Source organism: Panthera pardus, unplaced genomic scaffold, assembly GCF_024362965.1.
Source record: "Panthera pardus isolate Hobbes unplaced genomic scaffold, ASM2436296v1 HiC_scaffold_11, whole genome shotgun sequence".
Classification (NCBI taxonomy): domain Eukaryota; kingdom Metazoa; phylum Chordata; class Mammalia; order Carnivora; family Felidae; genus Panthera; species Panthera pardus.
The window spans coordinates 62,248,226-62,261,516 of NW_026526666.1; the positions used below are offsets into that span (position 1 = coordinate 62,248,226).

The window sequence follows — 13,291 nt, forward strand, 5'->3', positions numbered from 1 at the left end:
ATGATTACCAGCCATGAGCCTTGGAAAGTCACTTGCTTTCCCTGAGTCTTCGTTTCGGTCACCAGTAAGGTGATGATAATAGACTGCACGACATCCAAGAACCCATCCAATTACCCAGGCCTCTGCTTGTGGGATTATAAAAGGTTCTGAGAGGATTGAATGCAGGGGGCAGTGGACACTCTGGGCCTAGGAAGGTCAAGAACGGCCCAGGCGGTTGAGTGGGGAGAAGTGAGCTGAAACAGGGAAATGCAATGAGGGCTCACAGCCGTCCCTAGAACCAGCTCCATTTTGGGGTCGGGGGTGGGGGGGATCTTATGCCAACGTTCTGGCATAGCAATCTCTGGATTTTCTCACCTCTCTTAAATTGAAATTTCTAATAGTACTGGATTCCATGGGTTTGTATATTGTTTTATGGGGCCTCATAAAACAAAAGGTTAAAATGACACAATTTTCCCTTGTGGGTCCTCAAAGGCCAAGAAAACCCTTCAGCAAGAGGCAGAGAGCAAAGATCGTCACGATTCAGACTCCGAGTCCTGAAAAGCATTGGGTTCTTTCCGTTCTTATTTAGTTGAAATGTGATCAAGACAGCTGTGAACCAAACCCTCTTCTCTTCTGTGACCATCAACTAACCAGCAGGAACCCGTAGTGTTCCTAGGGATGCTGGTAAGTGTCAATGAGATGCCAAAGAGAAAACCTTTCGAAAACTGCAAAGCACTCCACGAATATATTATTTTTATTACTATTCCTAACGTTTAAAGTATTAATTCTGGCTTTCCCACAGACATGACTTCAGGCGAGTAATTCGTCAGCTCCACCCTTTATATAAAACAAACGCAGTGAGGGATGGGAGAGATTAACTCGAAAATGATGGGAGACGCCTTTGAAAATTGAGGGTCACTGCAATACTCACTAATTAATAGTAACCATGCAATTGTGAAGTTATAAATAGCTCCGCATCCTAGCAGAACCCAGAGTGCTCTGCTACTTTTTCACTTGTAGCCATTTTGATTCAGCCCATTAGCTCCACTGGCCTATAATTAGCACAACACCCTGGAAAATTAATCCAGCCTGGTGAGTCAACATTGGGGAAATGAAACAGACCTCTAAATCGTGTTGGAATCCAGCTGAAGTCTGAGAGCCGGGTCCTCCTGGTTTCAGAGGGAACTAAAAGCCTCAAATCTTGATTTTCTAGCTAAAGATAGAGGAGTCCTTCACTGTATTCTCGATAACTGAGTTTCAACGTTGCTGTTAAGGTAAATATATCCCTTATTGCAATTTTCAGTCAGTCGGAGAATTGCAGCCTGTTACATTATAGTCATACAATGTATGACTTTTAAAATGCAACTTTGGAGAAATGAAACCTGCTGATACAATGAAGACAAAGTGTCCAAATCTCTACCTTCTGGCAGAGACCCTGAGGTCAGCCTGAGCAGGAGGGTTCGGAGGGCCAGACTAGCAGAGGAAATCTTTTCCTGGAAACTGAGATTGCTGAAATCTGAGCCCAGGGAAAGAGGTACCCAATAGGCAGGGAGGGAAATCACATGTTACTGTAGACAGGAGGCAACAAGCAGATTAAAAGCAATATGGAAGGCTCGAATATGGTGCCGTGAAGGTCGTCAAGAAGACGTGACTGCCAGTTGACCCACGCTGAACTTGGGCCATCAGAGGCCTCTCACCCACCTTCCCTGTCCTTAGAACGGGCATTTCATTTGCCTTCACCATGCTAGAAGCTACCCCATCAGAGCCTTGAGATAACAATGTGGTACTGAGACCATCTGAACAGTATACATTACTAAACCCTGTTAATGCCTCTACATAGCCTTTTAAGATTTAGCAGGCAGGTGCAGAGATTCATTTGTCTTATGGCCACCCAAGACAAGCCTCATTTAAGTAAGTTTGCTTGCCTATTAAAACTGCCACCTACTAACATGGAGTGATGGAGTGGTCTGCCTCTTGCGTCGGTCTCTCCTGGCCCTCCGTGTACAGGGCTCAGTTTGTGAAACGAGATACGGAACCAGCTACCCAGGAGCAAGGAGATGAAAATGAAGAGCAGTGGGTAAAGACGGGCGTGTGTGCTTCTCCTAAAATGCTTTTTGCTTTCTTCAGCGGGCACATAGTGCCATGTGGAGGTGAGTGTGCCGAGTTAAAGGCCAGGCACTAGGTCATCAGAGAAATAAATGGGTGCTTTCATCTTTCTCTTTTTGTAAAGTCGTTTCACTTTTCAAATTAAATATCCCCAGTATCCTTTCCTTGTAAATGTTTATCAGCTTAAACTGTTTTGTTTCCAATGTACACGTGTGATATGATTGGGGAAGTCTGCACGCAAACTTTCCTAGTGAAATGTCAGCTCATGTAGGGCCAAAGTCATCATCTTCCCTTTTGGTTCAAACTCTGACTTCAGATTACCTAGCCTTCAAATCTAGAAGTTTTTCCTTTTCCTGGATCGTCAAATCCAATCGCCAAATCCTGAAGAATCTACTCTACTTCTGCATATGCTTCTTTTCATTCCCCCCCCCCACCTGCTTATTTAATCTCTTGTGTCCGACATATTAATACCATTTTAATCTCCAGAAAGCACATTCAACCACATCATTCCCTGACTCAAAACATTGAATGGCTGCCCACTGCCTAACAAATTAAAGAAAACTCCTCGGTTTGGCAGCCAACACCTTGGCCTTACCTCGTATGCCTCCTCTCCACTTGACAATCTAATAGCATATATTTATGCTGTGGATGGTTGGATTTGTAACTCACCTGCTACAAGGGAAAGGCCTTCCAAAGTGGAGGTAAGGGAAGGAATCTGCACGCCCAGGGGATAGCTCTGCCCATTAGTCACGGGGCGCCAGGGAAAATTCACTCAGGCTGCTGGTAAAAAAACCAAAATCTAATGTTGGACTACCATCAGGCCTGTCACATCATCTTCTTAAGTGAAGGAAAATACCACATTAACTTTTAAATGACTCCCCATTTGGCAACATACAGTCTTCAGTAAAGGGTGGGAGGAGCCTTGGACTTAAAAATTATGTTTTCCTCTTCCTTCTTCTAGTGTTCTCCATTTTTCATACTGATTTTTTTTTTTACATTAAATAATCAGAATCGCATCCCTCTAAAAGTAATTGCTTTCCTTAATCCCCATCACCTATTTGACCCATCCCCTCACCTAAGGAGTGTACTTGTCATGATGAACACCACGTAATGTATGGAAGTGTTGAATCACCACATTGCACACCTGAAACTAATAGAACACTATTTGTTAACTAATCAGGATTAAAATAAAAATTTAAAATAAAATAATAATAGTATCAAAAGGTTTGCGAGTCTTAGAATATATCTTGAGATAATTCTGGGGGGGAAGCTATCTATGTGAGTTTTACATGAAGGCATTTGATTGCAAAAACAGTATTTCCTCCTTTTTAACTCTGCTTTTATAAAATACAAAATTGGGTCTGCATTATTTTTGTATCATTTTAGTTCATAAGTTACTCCATTTTCATGGTAAAAAAAATAAAAAATAAAAGCAATCGCTCTCTTTCCCCCAGCAATATTATTACTGTGTTTTTAAACAAAATACAGTATTAGCAGATTGAATCCAGTAACATATATGAAGTATTGTGCACCATGACCAAGTGGGATTTATCCCAGAATGCAAGATTGGTTTTACATATGAAAAATCAATAAATGCAATACACAATATCAGTAGAATAAAAAACATAAACCACATTGATCTTTTTTTTTTTTTTAACGTTTATTTATTTTTGAGACAGAGAGAGACAGAGCATGAACAGGGGAGGGGCAGAGAGAGAGGGAGACACAGAATCTGAAACAGGATCCAGGCTCTGAGCTGTTGGCACAGAGCCCGACGCGGGGCTCGAACTCACGGACCACGAGATCGTGACCTGGGCCGAAGTCGGCCGCTTAACCGACTGAGCCACCCAGGCGCCCCCACATTGATCATTCTTAATAGGAATAGGAGAAAACTATCTCAAAATAATAAAAGCCATATACAAAAACCCCAAAGCAAACATCATTGTTAACGGAAGGATTAGATGCTTTCCTCCTAAGATCAGGAACTAAACAACCATGACTGCTGTCTGCATCTCTGTTCAACACTGTACTGGAGGTCCTGGCCAGGGCAATTAGACAAGAAAATAAACAAAAGGCATCCAGATTGGAAAGAAAGAAGCAAAACTATCTTTATTCACAGATAACATGACCTAAGAAATCCACTAAAAAAAAAACCTATTAGAATTAATAAACAAGTTGGGCAAGGTTGTAGGTTAGAAGATTAATCTATAAAATGCAACTGTATTTCTATACATTTGCAATCAAACCATCCAAATTACGAAAACAACTCCATGTGCCGTAGCATCAAAAAGAGTAAAGTATTTAGGAATAAATTTAACAAAAGAAGTACAAGACGTACTCTGAAGAGCACAAAACACCTACTAAAAGAAACGAAAGAAGTAACATGTTCATGGATTGGAGGACTTAATATTGGCAAGATGGTAACAGTCCCCAAATCTGCTTACCGACTCAATGGAATCCCTAATGAGAATCCCGGCTGACTTCCTTGTAGAAGTTGGAAAACTGATTCTGAAATTCACATATAATTGCCAGGAACTCAGAATGGCCAAAACAATCATGAAAAAGAGCAAAGTTAGGGGCGCCTGGGTGGCTCAGTTGGTTGGACTCTTGAATTTGGCTCAGGTCAGGATCCCAGGGTCTGCCCCTCCCCTCTCCTCTAAAAAATAAAAACTAAAAAAATTGACCACAAAGAAACTTTAATCAAGACAATGTGCTATAGGCATAAAGATTGACATATAGATCAATAGGATAGAATGAGATTCCAGAAATAACCTATGTGTCCATGTTTAATTGATGTTTGACAAGTGTACAAGACCATTCAATGGGGAAAGAATAATCTTTTCAACAAATAATATTGGGACAATTAGATAGCCAAATACAAATGAATAGAATTAGACCTTTACTTCACACGATATACAAAAATGAACTCAAAACGATCAAAGATCTACTATAAAACTCTTAGGAGAAAACACAGGCAAAAACATATTATGATAGGAAATTTGGCAGTGATTTCGTGGATATGCCACCAAAAGTACAAGCAACAAAAGTACAAGCAATAAAGAAAATAAATAGATTGTACTTCATCAAATCTAAGAGCTTATGTGCTTCAAAGGACACTAGCAAAAAAGTGAAAAGATAAGCCACATTACATTAGAAAATAGTTACAAATAATATACCTAGTAAAGAACTTGGATCTAGAATACAAAAGTCCTACAACATAATAATAAAAAGATGAATAACCCAATTCAAAAAAAAGGCAAAGGACTTGAATAGAAGATATACAAATGACCAAGAAGCGGGATGCCTGGGTGGCTCGGTTGGTTGAGCATCTGACTTCAGCTCAGGTCATGATCTCGCAGTTCATGGGTTCAAGCACCATGTCGGGCTCTGTGCTGACAGTTCGGAGCCTGGAGCCTGCTTTGAATTCTGTGTCTCCCTCTTTCTCTCTGTTCCTCCCTGCTCACACCCTGTCTCTCTCTCTCTCTCCCTCTCTCTCTCTCTCTCTCTCTTTCTCTCTCTCAAAAACAAAGATTAAAAAAATTAAAAAACAAAAACCAAATGACCAAGAAGCAATGAAAACATGTCCACACAAGAACATTCATATAAACAGTGATAGCAGCATCATTCGTAATACCCAAATGGTAAAAACAACTCAAATGTCCATTATGAATGGATAAACAAAATATGGTATATCTATAATGAAATATTACTCAGCCAGACTATGGAATGAAATACTGACACATGCTATAGGACACGGATAAAGGTTGAAAACAGTGTACAAAGTAAAAGAAGCCAGACAAAAAAGATCACATATTGTAAGATTCCATATACATGAAGTTTCTAGAACAGGCAAACCCATACAGACAGAAAGTAGACTAGTGGTTGCTTAGCACTGGGGGGAATGAGAATACAGAAGAGATATAACTAAAGGGTATGAGGTTTCCTTCTTAGGTAATGAAAACTGTTCTAAAATTGACTTGTACACTTTACATGGGTGAACTGTATGGTATGTGAATTACCTCTCGAGAAAGCTGTTACATATTAAAAAAAGAAAGAGAGAAAAGAAAAAAATATCAATGCCCAAGTAGAGTATTCATGGTGTAGCCATTAATGCCAATTTTTCTGGTGGCTGTTTTCATTGGTTTTTAAACATATACAATGGGGATAAATTTGCTTCCATCAAAATGTGGGACATTAGGGGTGCCTGGGTGGCTCAGTCGGTTAAGCGTCCGACTTCGGCTCAGGTCATGATCTCGCGGTTTGTGAGTTCGAGCCCCGCATCAGACTCTGTGCTGACAGCTCAGAGCCCGGAGCCTGTTTCAGATTCTGTGTCTCCCTCTCTCTATGCCCCTCCCCAACTCATGTTCTGTCTCCCTCTGTCTCAAAAATAAATAAACATTAAAAAAAAATTTTTTTTTAAATGTGGGACATTAAATGTCATTTTAGGGGCACCTGGGTGGCTCAGTTGGTTAAGCATCTGACTTTGGCTCAGGTTATGGATCTCACAGTCTGTGAGTTTGAGCCCTGCATCAGGCTCTGTGCTGACAGCTCAGAGCTTGGAGCCTGCTTCGGATTCTGTGTCTCCCTCTTCTCTCTGTCCCTCCCTGCTCATGCTCTCTCTGTCTCTCTCTCTCTCTCTGTCTGTCAAAAATAAGTAAATATTAAAAAAACATTGGGGCACCTGGGTCACTCAGTCTGTTAAGCATCCGACTTTAGCTCAGGTCATGATCTCACAGTTCTTGGGTTCGTGCCCTGTGTTGGGCTCTGTGCTGACAGCTCAGAGCCTGGAGCCTGCTTCGGATTCTGTATCTCCCTCTCTTTCTCTGCCCCTCTCTCTCTCAAAATAAATATTAAAAAAAAAATTTAATGTCATTTTATTTTTTCAGAAACAAATTAAAGCTCACTCAATGCCCCCTTGCCAGTGTATTGAGACATTGAATAATAGTCATAATTAGAGTTCCCTCTCCCACTGCAGGGGGGATTTATGCAAATTGTACAGGCTTGTGCATCTACAGCAACATCTGAAGGAGTCCTCTGGCCTGTGGTCTATACTCATTAACATGGAAGGGATCACAATCTAAGCCTGCATAGGCTAAGGTCTTTTGGAGGAAGGTGATTCTGTCGATTCCCTGCCCTGCTAGAGACTGGGGGATTTTGTAGAGGCTGCAAATCTTGGACTCAGGCCGTCATTTCCCTTTGAGCTCTTTCTACTTCCTGGAGCACTGCAAGCTAGCAAGGCAAGGCTCTTCCTCCTCATCGAATATCCAAAATACTAACTTCCTCCTAGTCTTGGAAAATCTCCCTCTGTCAAGGTCTGCTCCTTTTACCCACTGCCTTGAAGGAATTTTCTCCATCTTCTTCTCTTCTATGGGGTTTCTGCTTCCAGTTATGACAGATTTGCTTTTTTAAGATCATCCCTCTTACTGACACCAACTAGACAAGCTGGGCAGAATAGAATAGGTGCTTGGAGGCACTGAAAGCTTCCGAGGGAGAACTTGAAGGGCCAAATCGCAAAGAGAAAGGAAGTACAGACAGGTAAGCCCGTCATCTGGCACTGCTTTTCCCTTTAATGGGCTTGCTGATTAATCAGCAACCAAGTTAATCAATCAACTCAATTCTCTACCTTTACCCTTTCTCCCTTTTAGATCATCCTTCACACAGTACTCTTCCTAAAATTTAAATAACAGCACCTCTCTCCTTCACATAAATATTTCAGTGGCTTCCCATTCCCTTGGAATGAAGTGCAAACTCCTTATCAAGTTTAAGTAGTCCTCTCAGATCTGGTGTTTGGCCACATTCCCAGATTCCCTTCCCACTATTACCTCTCTAGAGCTCCAGCCATATTCCACTGGCTTTTAATTCTTCTCAGTTGCTTTCCCCTTACTCACTCCAGGGCCTTTGCACATACTGTTGCAGTCTTTGGATCGCTCTCTTTTCATCTCATATTCATTTTCCTGGCTTTCCTACTTCCTGGCAGATTATAGTTTAAATACCCTCCGGAAAATTTTCCAGATTTCCTACGCTCGGTAATTTTACCTCCATAGAAGGCAAGAAATTTGCCCCTTACATCTTGAACTTCCCTATCAAAGCACCTATCACTCTTTATGATTACTCCTTTATTGTCTGTCTCCCTTTAAAGACAGCAAGTTCTAAAAGGGCAGGAACTGTGTCCTGTTCTCTAGTCTTTTTTTCTCTAGTCTTGCTCCCTAGACACCTAGAGTTGTCTCTCTAGTCCTCAGCCTGGTTCAAAATAAACCCTCACTAAATATTTTTAAAATTACCTGTTAATATTAGAAAGCCCTCATATTTTGTCTTCCACACAGTTCATCATACCTCTCTTCAAGACCTGGCTATTTTTTTTTTTCTTCTAGAAGATTCTAGAGAAGGATAAATGTGAACTGAATGTTATTTAAAATTTTTTAGTCCTTATAACATTTTCAAGATTTTACTGCAATAAAAATTAAAATGTGAGTGAAAGCATGACTACTCACTCCACAGGCCCCTCCCCTATTATCCCAATTCGATAGGGTTTAAGGCCTCACTTGCTTTCTTACATGCAAAAAAGTGTGATTACAACTATTTGCATCCTCAAATGACATTCTGGCTTTTCAGCCACTCCAGGATCCGGTTCAAAAATGGCCTTCCTTGTTTTTTGTAGCCTTTTGTGGCTCCTTTCCAGTTTTTATCACAGACTTTGTTTTTCTCTGCTTCCTCTTCTCAGCTCGGCACAGCTCCCTCTGTCATGTTCTATAAACCTGCCACTGTTGATGAGTCTTTTTATGTGCCATCTGAATTGGCCGGCTCGGTCTCATTACCTCTTGGGTTCTGTCTCAAATCTCAGTGGCAAACAATTTTTCCCTTTACCTGTTACTTATTCCCCCCTTGTAATCCGTTTCTTAATTTGGTCACCGAATTACCTCGTCAGACACCGGGCGAAAATGAATGCCATCACTTTTCCATCATCAAATTTTGTCAGCTTTGTTTAGCCCTGCATCACCAGTGCCAAGAACAGTACCTGGTTCCTGATAAATAGCACATATTTGTTGAATAAATGAAGTATCTTGGCGTATACTTCATGATCGGCTACTTGGTTTCATTTACATTACTTTTGGTCCTCATATACCACACGTAAATATTTAAGCACCATTGAGGTACTTGAAAGTTAATGCCACTTAGTAAAATTTTATTTCAATACATACCCTGGAACCTGATTCAGTTCCAGGCATTCTTCCCTGGTAGGTTCTTTTGTTGTTGTTGATGTTGTTGTTGTTGTTACTGTTTAAGAAATGTAAGAAGAAGGATTTGTTTTATTTCCATTCACAAATTGACTTTACTTCCTTTGGGGATAAGGCCTAGCCTTTGTTCCATAATACAACCTTTAATCAGTATACAACAAATGTAGTCACTTCATTTAAATGTAAACAGCGATGAACTCACCCTGGAAATCAAATTGTTGGTGTTTAAAAATATAGGTAGCAAGTAATAGGCAAGAAGGGTTCTGTGGTCCAGGGGAAGAGGTGCTAACAGAGTGCAGAGAATTTTCTGGGTACCGACCCTAATTTAAGATTTGGGACAGGTGGAGATTTCAGTAAGTGCTGGGTTGTCACAGGGAGGGGTTTGATGGGATGAGAAAGGTTAGTGGGCTTCAGGGTTCTGGAAGAAACGAGGGTGAGGGCATTAGGAGATAAGCTGAGTTAACAAATACGTAGTGAGGTAAAGAAAAGACATCAGGATCTTGGGAGATGGTGGGGAAAGAACCTAGAAGCATGAATTAAAGGAAACTGAAGGGGGAAAGGAGCAAGGGGCTAATGTTAAAGGTGGAAAGAGAAAGCAAGGCAAATAGGCCTCAAAGGGAAGAGGAATGAGTGCTTAAAGGGAGAAACGAACAGCGGTGGGGTCCTCCCGTAAAGGGCAGAAGCAGAGGGGGCAGGGTTCTCCTTCAAAAGGCAGAAACAGAGTCCGGAGCCAAGAGATACAGTAGTGTGAGTAGGTGGGTCAGCATCAGGAGGGGAGCACAAGTCCAAGGAGTTCGAATGAGTCTGTGGCTGGCCATGTGAGGCAGTCTGAGTTTTTCGGAGGTTTTCGCTAGCGCTGGGGTTCGGAGTTCGTAAAAATACGTTTCAGACGCCCAGGGGATTTCAGTGTTAAGAGTTTGGTGGAATACGGTGGGGTTTGGTGAGGGGCAGGTGGCCAGTGACGATAGGAACCTTCAGCGAGGGCTGGGAATCCATTTCAGCAAGGTTGGGGTAGTTTCAGTGAGAGCTGGAGGGATCTGGGTCGGGTTGCGTGGGGGTGATTTTCGGCCCCGGTGGACCGATGTGCCCGGTGTGGGCATGAATTGAGGTGGGCGTTGGGGTGTATTTCAGGCAGCGCGGCGGGCCAATTTCCGTGGTTTGGGGCGAATTTCTTTTGGGACTGCGGCGCGCGTTTCAGGCCGGGCTGGCGGCGAGGTGCAGCCGCGGCCGAATGAATCCCACCCGGGATGGGGTGCGTCTCGGGCGCGCGGGGGCGAGCGAGGCCGGGAGAGGAGTCCAGCGGGGGCTCTGAGCAGCTTCGGGGTGCGAGGGGACCGCCGTCGGGGCTGGGCCGCACGGACGGCTCGGGGGACTTCGGGGACGTTCCGCGCAGCGAAGGGCACCTCGCCTCCACCCGTCCCGCTCCCGCGGGAACCTGTTGCCGGAGAAATAGGCGGGCGGTGGCGACGGCCGAGGACCCTCCCTCGCCTGCGCCCGGGTGTCTGCGCGGCCCTTTCACCCCAGAGACGCTCCGCGGCGCGGCCCCTCCCTTTGCTGTCTAAATTAAAAAAAAAAAAAAAAAAAGCCCCCCCCAACACCCGCGCCCGTCCTCGGCGAACCTGGGGCGGCCCGGGCCGCTTCCGGGAGCGGAGGCGCGGCCCCGCGGGCCGGAGGAGGCGGAGGCGGAGGCGCAGGCGGAGGAGGAGGCCAACATGGCGGCGCGCAGGGCTGGGCCGGGCCGCCGCCGCGCCTGAGCGCCCCACCGCCCTCGCTCGGCTCCCGGCGTCCACGCCCGCGCCCAGCCTGGCCGGGCGGCAGCGGAGCGCGCAGGCCGGCAGCGCAGGGGCCCGCTCGGGCGCGGGAGCGGCGCGGAAGCAGCGCCGCGCGGCCCGCCAGGCCGGGGAGCCGCAGCTTCGCCGCTCGCCGGCCGGCGCGGCTCGGAGGCCCGAGCCATGGAATCGGAGGAGGAGCAGCACATGACCACGCTGCTGTGCATGGGCTTCTCGGACCCCGCCACCATCCGCAAGGCCCTGCGCCTGGCCAAGAACGACATCAACGAGGCCGTGGCGCTGCTCACCAACGAGCGGCCGGGCCTCGACTACGGCGGCTACGAGCCCATGGACAGCGGCGGCGGCCCCAGCCCCGGGCCCGGCGGGGGCTCGCGGGGCGACGGCGGCGGCGACGGCGGCGGCGGCCCCTCCCGCGGCGGGAGCACCGGGGGTGGCGGCGGCTTCGACCCCCCGCCCGCCTACCACGAGGTGGTGGACGCCGAGGTGAGGAGGGCGACCGTGACCCCGCGGGAGAGGCCAGCGGCTGGAGTTCCGCGGGCACGGGGGACACACCCCACTGGGCTGGGAGTGCGGAGGGCGTTTGGGGCGGGGGTTGGCTCGGAAACGGAGAGAATGGAGTCCCGGGCCCGGCGGGGGCGGAGGTCACCGGGCCGGGGTCAAGTGGGGAGAGGGACCCCTCCCGGAGGGGCTGAATGGGCCTTAAGGGACGCGGGGCAGGGCTGCGCGGCAGGGTGGGGAGGGGGTCTCGTGAGCTTCGGGCTCTGCACGCCGCAGGGCCGGTCGGCCGGGGATGGGAAGGAGGGTCCAAGGCGTGCATCTGCGATGCGGGAGGATCGACGCGCCAGCCTGGAGTGTGTGATGGGGAGGGCGCGTGTGTTAGGGGTCAGAAATGGGATACTCGTAGGCCGGGCTGGGGGCGGCAATTTCGTGGCACCGGCTTTTAGTGAAGGAGTAGGGGAGGCACCAGGTTCAGGGTCTGAGAAAAAGTGGGATGGGCCAGCCAGAGTAGTGGCCTTTGCTAGGGTCAGAGGAGGACTGCTGGGGTTAGGAATGGGGTTGGGATTTTAGCCAAGGGCCGGAAAGAGGGGAGATTGGACAGGGTCTAAAAAATGAAGAGGGGCTGGTAGGGACCAGGGAGGAGAGGAATTGATATAAGGCAGATGGGGGAGGGGGCTATGTGCAATAAGGTCTGGGTTGGGGGGACTGACGTTAATAAGGCCAGGTGGGGATTGGACTGAGGAGGTTAGAAGCAAGAGGCCAGGTTGGGAATCGAAGCTGAAGAGGCCTGGAATTGAAGGATGAAGCTGGGACCAGGTCTGGGCAAGGAAAGTACTGGTCACAGGCAAGGTCAGGAATGAGGGAAAAGTAGAGGGGAAAAGGGATTGCAGTCATACTGAGGGTGCTGTGCAGAGGGACAGGGGACACGGTGGGACAGAAATGGGAGGAGTGGAGGCATCTGTTAAGGAGAAAGGGTTCCATCTAAGCGAATGGCTCTGATCACAGATCTCAAGTCTGGGTGGAGAAAATCAGGCCTGTTTGGTTGGGGATGTGAGCAAAGACCATGGGGAGGAAAACCGACTTTAACTGCAATTTTAAAAGAGATCAACCAGAAACACCAGTGCTTGTGAAATAATTGCTCTGCAGGAAAATGGCAGCTCACCTGAAGATTTGGTCAGATTCATTGAATAGTGCATTTTGGGGGTCAGGTAGAGAGCAGCTTGGCCCAATCCCAGAAGTGCGCAGATCTCACAGATCTCAGATTAGTGGGCTTGTGTTTTTAAAATAGAGACTTGAATTTGCATAATTCTTAATGAAGCTAAGCCTTCTGAAAGCATTTTCCCTAAATTATGTTATAGCCTTTTAATTACATGCTTTTGCAGCAGTTACTCGGGCTGAAGTCACTTGGGGGGAGAAGGTGGCACTTCAAAAAACCGGTTTCTTCACAAGATTTCTTAGGTGCCCAGACTTCCACACACGTGATTGGTCGCCCTTAACTAGCCTGTAACTCAGTTATATGATTGACTAGTGTGTGAAAGTAAAGATTGTTATTATTCCTGATTTGGGGAAATAATCCCACATTATTAAGTAAGTGTACTTAAGTCACTTTAAGAAATGAGCTTCTCTTTGCAAGTCCCCATCACTCCCCTACTTGCTCATTCCAGTTTTGACCCAGTTTTGCAA

At 46.2% G+C, this 13,291-nt stretch overlaps 1 protein-coding gene across 1 annotated transcript in view; it reads left to right on the top strand.

The window, feature by feature from the left end:
- The first annotated feature begins 11,017 nt into the window (after positions 1 to 11,017).
- Positions 11,018 to 13,291, top strand: part of USP24 (ubiquitin specific peptidase 24) — a 140,904-nt gene continuing 138,630 nt past the window's right edge. Inside the window, exon 1 of the mRNA XM_019449165.2 lies at positions 11,018 to 11,593. Within this exon, the coding sequence (XP_019304710.2) occupies positions 11,273 to 11,593 (321 nt within the window). The 5' untranslated portion in view covers positions 11,018 to 11,272. The remainder of the gene's footprint in view (positions 11,594 to 13,291) is intronic.